The sequence below is a fragment of the Tachypleus tridentatus genome, chromosome 9 (assembly GCF_004210375.1).
Source record: "Tachypleus tridentatus isolate NWPU-2018 chromosome 9, ASM421037v1, whole genome shotgun sequence".
Taxonomy (NCBI): Eukaryota; Metazoa; Arthropoda; class Merostomata; order Xiphosura; family Limulidae; genus Tachypleus; species Tachypleus tridentatus.
The window spans coordinates 30,039,683-30,050,560 of record NC_134833.1 but is presented as its reverse complement, the minus strand read 5'-3'; the positions used below and the strand labels follow the sequence as shown (position 1 = coordinate 30,050,560).

The window sequence follows — 10,878 nt, the reverse complement described above, 5'->3', positions numbered from 1 at the left end:
CTTACGAACTATCGCTTAGATCGAAAAGCTTAGAAGAACGCCTATATTAAAAATGTACATTTCGGCTATTGAAAAAGTCTACAGATAGGCCTAATTATGTAATTCGATTGGTAAGAGCACGAGAATCACAAAAACAAACTCACAATTTGTAGGCCTGTGATGCAATAAAACAATTCAACAGTCTAAACTGTAGGGGGGGGGATGATTGTATTCACTATACTCCCACCTAAAATGGAGCGGGATCTATACCCTCATCTCCCCAGGATCTACGCCCCTGTACTGAACAGTCAAGTAAAATAAAATAAAATTTAAAGGAAAGACTGTGTTATTCGCAAATCGAAACTTCTGGCTAATGATAATTTCCAGTGTGGATAGGGGGTACATTTGATATCCCACATTATATCCTGGGGATCCTTTTGATTGGTGCAGTGCTTTTTAATATTTGTTTGAGCCTCTTTTGTTTATAACAAACTATATATAAGTTTAAAAATTTGTATTCGACTAGCAGCACATATGAAATGTTGATACAAATCTCAATATTCAAATTAATATTTGCAACTCTTTTTCTTTTTTATTCCCCCTCTCAAATAGACCAGTCCCACAATGACAAATTTAATCGCCTATCAATATGGAAAATCTAAATGAAATCGTCTCTAGCTCGCTTACAACGCTATTACCCGAGTTTCGATACCAGCGGTGGGCAGAGCACAGATGGTCCATTGTATAGCTTTGTGGTTAATTACAAGCATGCAAACAAACTGTAACTCCTCTACAATTAAGAACACACAAATTTAAAAACTTTACTTTTTGTTTTAAGCTTTCAGACAAAGGTTTCATTTCTGTTTGGTAAGTTTAGTTTTATTTTATTAAACCAAATTATAACTTTAACATGAGTAAAACCTTTCGACATAACTCCAGTGAAAAACACCGAAACAACAGTGCCCAGAATAAATTCTCTAGAAGTACTGCTTTTGAGATTAAATTAGCCTCAAACCAGGTCCCTATAAAGATAGAGAGAGAGAGAAAAAAAAAGACGCTAAGCCTAGTTAGACGTTTATTAAGAGTATTAGGCTTAGCTTCAAAGCTTCAGTTATGTTGGTTGTTTGGTAGAGCATGTTTTTATTTTACTTTTAGTGTTACTCTATTTTTCTTGCAGATGTATATTAAAAGAACAAACATCTAATTAGAATGGGAGAAAAAATACAGTATGAACCAGGAGATTTGGTGTTTGCCAAAGTCAGAGGATATCCTCCATGGCCTGCCAGAGTAAGATTTTTATTTTGTTTGTTTGGCCTAGCCACTTGTACTACAAATATTAGGATTAGGTAATAATACTATTAATACTACTGTAGTGTACTAGAAAAATAAAGAGTATTGTAATATAGTATTAATAAAAATAGCAAGATAGTTGAGTCATGATTTATAAGTATTGTAAGTATAAAAGTTACAGTATGAACTTGAACCAATTTTGATAAGAATAAGAACACAAAGGGTCACATATAAAACTTTAAAATGTAGAATGAATTTTTAAAAACTAAAAGTTCCCAAACTCCAGCGTTTTCGAATTGTGACTGTACTTCATTAAAAGAATAAAGGGCATGAATTTAATTAATAATATATTCCAATTCATATGTTACCTTTCAGTAATACTGTACTAGTACTGCAGTAAGTAGTAGCACTAGCAGCTTAAAACAAGATATATTTTACATTTGAAGTTTAGATGGTAATTATTAAATTAGACATTTATATTTGAATGTATTGTTTAAACATAAATTGGAAATGGCAATGTTGTAAGGTATTGTTATATTTAGATCTTAGTTTTAACTGTATCAACAGTTACAGGGATACTACATTGTAAAACTAGAAGAATGTGATGTACCTCATGATTTAAAACAGACAGTTCAAAATATAATTTTAACATTTGACAATTTTGCAGAACTTGCTTGAGGCTGTTTAGTATTCTCTCTTTTATAGCTGACAACTGTATTAAATGTTACTAAGACATTGTGCATGAGATATTTGAATATTGTGAAACTTTTAATAATGGAAGCAGTTAAATAACTTGTAACTGTGTGTGACATTTCAGGGTAGTATTGAATAATGAAAAGAACATTCTTCATTTGAAAGATAAGAAACATTGAAACATTATCAATAGGTAATAAATGTAATATATTAACACTTAAGTATATGTGTCATACATATTAGCACAGAGTCATCAAAATCATAAAATATTGAAGTAGATAAATTGTACTCTGATAGTTAAGGTACACATTGCTTAACTGCTTAATTTTTGGAATATAGGGTCAAAAGATATACTTGATTTTTAACTTGTTTGTGCTTGTATATACATGGCACTTTTTTCTATATAAACGTGTATATCAGTGTAAACTGCAGATCACTATGTAATGTAAAAATGTACAGCATATGTAATTTAACTGAGATCATTCTTCTTCCAACAATTAGTTCCTTGAATTACTGCTGTTGAAAAGTTTTGTTATAGTAGAATGTTTTGTAAATTAAAATAAGTTATTTCCTTTGTAAACTCCATATAAGGTAATTAAGCATTGAAATATAATGAGGGGAAGCTACTCCCCCTTTTCTTTTTTAATTCCTCAAACCTGAGTGGATACTGCTAGCCAAAATTTCTTACTTACCCATTGGATTGATGACAACATCAGATAACATTTATCTAGAAACTAAGATGAATGGATGGCAACTGCCTATTATATAAACTCAAATGTAGAGGATGACATTTTGAAATTTTTCTGCCTTTTATCTTTCACGTTCAAAATGTCATCCTCTATACTTGTGTTTTTACAACAGGGAGTTGTTGTCCTTTCAACTTAGTTTCATCATGAATTCTCTGCCAGAACAATCTATCAAAGAACATTCATGTCTCTTTGGTTGAAAACTAATCCAAACTATGTTTGTATTCACCTTTTAGGATGTCATAAAACTAATGAGAATGGACAAAAAAACAGTAGGTTTTAAAGAGATTAGTAAATGGTATGTTTTAATCGCAAGAAATGTAATGATTATTATTAGGGCTAGAATTTGGTACAAATATTTTGTTTCATCTGGACTAAATTACTAATTTTTCTTGAAGTTATTACCAACATAGCTGGATCACGTTTGTTTGAATTTCATTCAAAGCTACACGAGGGCTATCTGCTCTAGTCATTTCTAACGGAAGGCAGCTAGTCATTACCACCCACCACTAACTCTTTGGTTACTCTTTTTACCAATGAATAGTTAGATTGACCATCACTTTATAATGCCCATGGCTGAAAGGATGAGCATGTTGTGTGGCAGGGATTCGAACCCATGACCCTCAGATTGCGAGTCAAGCACCTTAACCAGTTGGCCATACTGGGCTAGCTGAATCTAGTGCTTTACTTTGGTTGACATTTTTGTTATTAAAAAATCTTATATTTTCCGGTCTTATGTTATTAAACATAGACAGTGGTGTAGAAGATATAGCTTTTACATGTAGTTTGTGTGTTTAGATGTGGTTTGAGCTATAATTTGTGTGGGTAAGGAAGATAAAAAGTTTAATGTAATCATTAAGGTCATAACATACAATGGAAGTTCAACCCTTCTTTCAAATTTGTTACCAGAACACATTTTTATGTAACACACATGTTGCTGCACTCAAGCCCAGTGAAACAGGAAGAAATATTTTTGTATTCCTAATCCATGTAGCCCACCAGGGAGTCAGTAGTAAAATTATAGACTTACAGTGCCATAATTCAGGGTTCAGTTCTGTATGGTTCACTGAGGTGATAGCTCAATTTGTCATTACAATGAAACAAAATAAACTTAATACATATGAATAATATTAAAATTATGCAAATGATTAGGCATAATTAGCTATGCTCAGATAAGCTTATTTAGATAGTGGTTATCTTTTCAGAAACAAGGCTCTTATTGTGTAAAATTTCTCTGCTTTCAGACTGAGGTTCTGAAAAAAATTGATAAGTGAAGGTAAAATTTTCTAACATTCTGAACTCAGAAATGTAAAAATTTTATGTATTTGTATATGAATGTATGTATAAAATCTCTCTAAATTACTCACCTTATAATTTGATACATGTTGACCATCTGCTTGTTAAAGTACTGCTTATTTCATCATGAATGTATAACACAGTTAAGTGTTTGAAGGATCTATTATTTAAAGCATAACAAAAAACAAACTTCTCCTCTGACTTCATGCTTTCACCATGCGCTATGGTACACAACAGAAATGAGCAAACCAACATTACAGATGTTTTTTTTCTTGGTGATATCTTTCTTGATTCTTCATTAATCTATAATCTGCACTGCTATTTTTCTGGAATAATTATCTCAGTTTGTTATTTTATTGCCTTTAGAAGTGCTAAAAGTATCTCTCACTTATGGTTTAACAAAGTAAAGTCGTACTTTTTGAAGGTATGACTCACTTGTTTCATGTTTGTTATAGAAATGTGTGAATAATAACATGTAGAATTACCATGTAAGTACCTTCAGTGCCTGTAATGCACACTTGTGTTGTGATAATAGAGTATTAGGAAGCACTGGCTAGATTAATGTTTTGATGTTAACTATTCTTCCATTGCTTGAGAGATACCAGAAGGGGTGATATTTGTTGCCATGTATTAAGTGTGATTTCATGTACATTTAGGTGTGATCTTGGACCACAGATATTTAATTGCCCTTTTATTGAAGTCAGTGAAAATGTTATCATAGATAAGTTTTTATTGTGTTATGTAATATTCATAGAAAAATAACTATAAATGATTTTGTAAATTGTTTATGATGGTTATCATTTTTCTGACTCTGGATATTGTTTGAAGTACATACTTAAACAGCAGTAATTCCTTGTATAACATCTGATGTAGGGCTAAAGGTGAAGAGTTAAAAAGGTGATTGGTTAATAGTTTCTGCCTTCATACACACACACGCACGAGCACGTGCACGCGAATTATTGTACTTTAAATTATTCTTAGCTTATTTAGATGTATTGAGTAAAAAGTGCTTATGTGGAGGTTTTCTTCTTTATTTATAGATTGAAAAACATCCAACAACAGGAAAGAAAGTCCCTGTAAATAAATATCCTGTTTTATTTTTTGGCACATATGAAGTGTAAGTATCAAAGTATTTATTTCTTGTTCAGTATATTTTCATCAGTTTAAGGTAAAAATGTGTTGAAATACTCAGTATGATAAAAAAAACTGTAAATTAATATGTTGAAAATGGGATAATTGAGCATTTGATTATCATAAATATTTCTGAAGCCAATAGGATTAGCCACATAATGTTTACAGATACTGTTCATATGGTAACATCATTTCATTATTTTATACAAAAACCACTAAAGTGATTGGATCAGAGTTTGTTTTTCTACACAAGTGAGGATTTGGTTACACCAAGGGTAAAAGATTTTTTTTTTTCTCTGAAGAAAGATGGGATAATGTTCCTCTTTCTATTTGGAACATAATTTTTCTTTAATTTTGTCTGAAACGTTTTCAACAAATCCCCATTATGTAATATCTTTCATTCTCTTATTTCTTTCTCTCCATTTTAAGTGTAAGCTGGTAATATTATATATTCTGTTATTCATCTATAGATCAAACCTAACAGGCATTTCAACAAGATGAGATCCCTGCTTCTTTCTTCTACAATTTAGAACATTCTATTTATAACAGTTTTGATGGTATTGTTCATATTTCCTATGAAAGGTCCATAAGAGAGCAAGACATTGACAATCTTTTTTCTGATATGGGATTATTATAGAAAGTCCTACTATTGGCTGAATAGTATACTAGAATATTTCACAACAATTTCATTTTTACCCATGATCTCATTAAGGTGTTATGAAATATAATGCTTAGCTGAAAGATCTTAGAACATCAGGAATGCGAATATGTTGTTATGTTACTTTCTTAAAATAATATACTAGACTTAGAGAAATCTCTTTAACTTTCATAGTTACACTCTTTATATTATATGCAAGAGGATAAATTCAGCAGTAACAATATGACAACTTAACCATTAGCCAGATGGGAGTTAGTGTTATGAGTTAACTTTAAGTAATAAATAATCATGTTATGAAGTTGCATGTTTTTTGAGATTATTATTTATTTATAGAAGGTATTAATTTTTTTAGTAAGCTATTTATTATTGTTTAGATATGTATTGGGGATTAAGAAACACTATTTACTTGGTTATTCAACTGAAAAATAATGCTTTTTATATTAAGTTGAACTAAGTGTTGAAGCACTTAACCCATGAATGGAATAATCAATTATAGATAATATAAGAGCTCAGTGGCACAGTAGTATGTCTGCAGACTTAACAATGCTAGAATGGATGGCAACTGCCTGTTGTGGAGACACAAGTGTGGAGAACGAAAGGCAGAAGACTTTCGAAACATTGTCCTCTATACTTGTATTACCACAACAGGCAGTTACAGTCCATTCTACAAAGTTTCATTATGAATACTCTGCCTAAACAATCTATCAAAGAATGCTAGAATCCATGTTTCGATACCTGTGGTGGGCAGAGCACAGATAGCCCATTGTGTTGCTTTTTGTATAACTTCACAAAAACGAGCATATAACATAAGAACAACGGGGGACCATTTAGTTCTTGTAGGCTGTTTTTGCATGTCTACACTTGATAAACATGCTAGCCCACCATTTATTTCCTTTATTTTTTAGGAAATCATTAGCTCTCTGCTTAAACTTCACTATATATGATGACATATGAGTCCATAAGTTATTAAACTCTTTAGAAAAATTAATTACCTTAATTCAAGCCTAGCCTGTGGAATAATTACCCATCTTCAGACATCTAATGATCATCAGCATTTCCACCATGATATTATTATTCTGTTTCTTCAGACATTTGGTGGACTCGGCAGATAGCCCTATGTGGCTTTGCTGTAAGAAAAACACACACACTTCAGACATTAATAATGATAATTAATATTACCACTATGATAATATTTTCTTTCTTCAGGTATTACTAACAGTCATTAATATTACCACTATGATAATATTTTCTTTCTTCAGGTATTACTAACAGTCATTAATATTACCACTATGATAATATTTTCTTTCTTCAGGTATTACTAACAGTCATTAATATTACCACTATGATAATATTTTCTTTCTTCAGGTATTACTAACAGTCATTAATATTACCACTATGATATTATTATTTTCTTTCTTCAGGTATTACTAACAGTCATTAATATTACCACTATGATAATATTTTCTTTCTTCAGGTATTACTAACAGTCATTAATATTACCACTATGATATTATTTTCTTTCTTTAGGTATTACTAACAGTCATTAATATTACCACTATGATATTATTATTTTCTTTCTTTAGGTATTACTAACAGTCATTAATATTACCACTATGGTATTATTATTTTCTTTCTTCAGGTATTACTAACAGTCATTAATATTACCACTATGATATTATTATTTTCTTTCTTCAGGTATTACTAACAGTCATTAATATTACCACTATGATATTATTATTTTCTTTCTTCAGGTATTACTAACAGTCATTATTATTACCACTATGATATTATTATTTCTTTCTTCAGGTATTACTAACAGTCATTATTATTACCACTATGATATTATTATTTTTTTCTTCAGGTATTACTAACAGTCATTAATATTACCACTATGATATTATTATTTTCTTTCTTCAGGTATTACTAACAGTCATTATTATTACCACTATGATATTATTATTTTCTTTCTTCAGGTATTACTAACAGTCATTATTATTACCACTATGATATTATTATTTTCTTTCTTCAGGTATTACTAACATTCATTTTTATTACCACTATGATATTATTATTTCTTTCTTCAGGTATTACTAACAGTCATTTTTATTACCACTATGATATTATTATTTCTTTCTTCAGGTATTACTAACAGTCATTATTATTACCACTATGATATTATTATTTTTTTCTTCAGGTATTACTAACAGTCATTAATATTACCACTATGATATTATTATTTTCTTTCTTCAGGTATTACTAACAGTCATTATTATTACCACTATGATATTATTATTTCTTTCTTCAGGTATTACTAACAGTCATTATTATTACCACTATGATATTATTATTTTTTTTCTTCAGGTATTACTAACAGTCATTAATATTACCACTATGATATTATTATTTTCTTTCTTCAGGTATTACTAACAGTCATTATTATTACCACTATGATATTATTATTTCTTTCTTCAGGTATTACTAACAGTCATTATTATTACCACTATGATATTATTATTTTTTTCTTAAGGTATTACTAACAGTCATTAATATTACCACTTTGATATTATTATTTTCTTTCTTCAGGTATTACTAACATTCATTTTTATTACCACTATGATATTATTATTTCTTTCTTCAGGTATTACTAACAGTCATTATTATTACCACTATGATATTATTATTTTTTTCTTCAGGTATTACTAACAGTCATTAATATTACCACTATGATATTATTATTTTTTCTTCAGGTATTACTAACAGTCATTAATATTACCACTATGATATTATTATTTTCTTTCTTCAGGTATTACTAACAGTCATTAATATTACCACTATGATATTATTATTTTCTTTCTTCAGGTATTACTAACAGTCATTATTATTACCACTATGATATTATTATTTCTTTCTTCAGGTATTACTAACAGTCATTATTATTACCACTATGATATTATTATTTCTTTCTTCAGGTATTACTAACAGTCATTATTATTACCACTATGATATTATTATTTTTTTCTTCAGGTATTACTAACAGTCATTAATATTACCACTATGATATTATTATTTTCTTTCTTCAGGTATTACTAACATTCATTTTTATTACCACTATGATATTATTATTTCTTTCTTCAGGTATTACTAACAGTCATTATTATTACCACTATGATATTATTATTTTTTTCTTCAGGTATTACTAACAGTCATTAATATTACCACTATGATATTATTATTTTCTTTCTTCAGGTATTACTAACAGTCATTATTATTACCACTATGATATTATTATTTTTTTCTTCAGGTATTACTAACAGTCATTAATATTACCACTATGATATTATTATTTTCTTTCTTCAGGTATTACTAACAGTCATTATTATTACCACTATGATATTATTATTTCTTTCTTCAGGTATTACTAACAGTCATTAATATTACCACTATGATATTATTATTTTCTTTCTTCAGGTATTACTAACAGTCATTATTATTACCACTATGATATTATTATTTTCTTTCTTCAGGTATTACTAACAGTCATTATTATTACCACTATGATATTATTATTTCTTTCTTCAGGTATTACTAACAGTCATTATTATTACCACTATGATATTATTATTTCTTTCTTCAGGTATTACTAACAGTCATTATTATTACCACTATGATATTATTATTTCTTTCTTCAGGTATTACTAACAGTTATTATTATTACCACTATGATATTATTATTTCTTTCTTCAGGTATTACTAACATTCATTTTTATTACCACTATGATATTATTATTTCTTTCTTCAGGTATTACTAACAGTCATTATTATTACCACTATGATATTATTATTTTTTTCTTCAGGTATTACTAACAGTCATTAATATTACCACTATGATATTATTATTTTTTTCTTCAGGTATTACTAACAGTCATTAATATTACCACTATGATATTATTATTTTCTTTCTTCAGGTATTACTAACAGTCATTAATATTACCACTATGATATTATTATTTTCTTTCTTCAGGTATTACTAACAGTCATTATTATTACCACTATGATATTATTATTTCTTTCTTCAGGTATTACTAACAGTCATTATTATTACCACTATGATATTATTATTTCTTTCTTCAGGTATTACTAACAGTCATTATTATTACCACTATGATATTATTATTTTTTTCTTCAGGTATTACTAACAGTCATTAATATTACCACTATGATATTATTATTTTTTTCTTCAGGTATTACTAACAGTCATTAATATTACCACTATGATATTATTATTTTCTTTCTTCAGGTATTACTAACAGTCATTAATATTACCACTATGATATTATTATTTTCTTTCTTCAGGTATTACTAACAGTCATTATTATTACCACTATGATATTATTATTTCTTTCTTCAGGTATTACTAACAGTCATTATTATTACCACTATGATATTATTATTTCTTTCTTCAGGTATTACTAACAGTCATTATTATTACCACTATGATATTATTATTTTTTTCTTCAGGTATTACTAACAGTCATTAATATTACCACTATGATATTATTATTTTCTTTCTTCAGGTATTACTAACATTCATTTTTATTACCACTATGATATTATTATTTCTTTCTTCAGGTATTACTAACAGTCATTATTATTACCACTATGATATTATTATTTTTTTTCTTCAGGTATTACTAACAGTCATTAATATTACCACTATGATATTATTATTTTCTTTCTTCAGGTATTACTAACAGTCATTATTATTACCACTATGATATTATTATTTTTTTTCTTCAGGTATTACTAACAGTCATTAATATTACCACTATGATATTATTATTTTCTTTCTTCAGGTATTACTAACAGTCATTATTATTACCACTATGATATTATTATTTCTTTCTTCAGGTATTACTAACAGTCATTAATATTACCACTATGATATTATTATTTTCTTTCTTCAGGTATTACTAACAGTCATTATTATTACCACTATGATATTATTATTTCTTTCTTCAGGTATTACTAACAGTCATTATTATTACCACTATGATATTATTATTTCTTTCTTCAGGTATTACTAAC

General features: G+C 28.4%; 1 protein-coding gene across 3 annotated transcripts in view; it reads left to right on the top strand.

Annotated features, from left to right (window-relative positions):
• The first annotated feature begins 976 nt into the window (after positions 1 to 976).
• Positions 977 to 10,878, top strand: part of LOC143224959 (uncharacterized) — a 52,125-nt gene continuing 42,223 nt past the window's right edge. For 2 of the 3 annotated variants that reach the window (XM_076453507.1, XM_076453506.1), the window contains exons 1-2: positions 979 to 1,266; positions 5,045 to 5,121. In XM_076453507.1, the coding sequence (XP_076309622.1) occupies positions 1,189 to 1,266; positions 5,045 to 5,121 (155 nt within the window). In that variant the 5' untranslated portion in view covers positions 979 to 1,188. Of the gene's footprint in view, positions 1,267 to 5,044; positions 5,122 to 10,878 lie in introns of all 3 variants that reach the window. The other variant, XM_076453508.1, reaches the window with a different exon arrangement.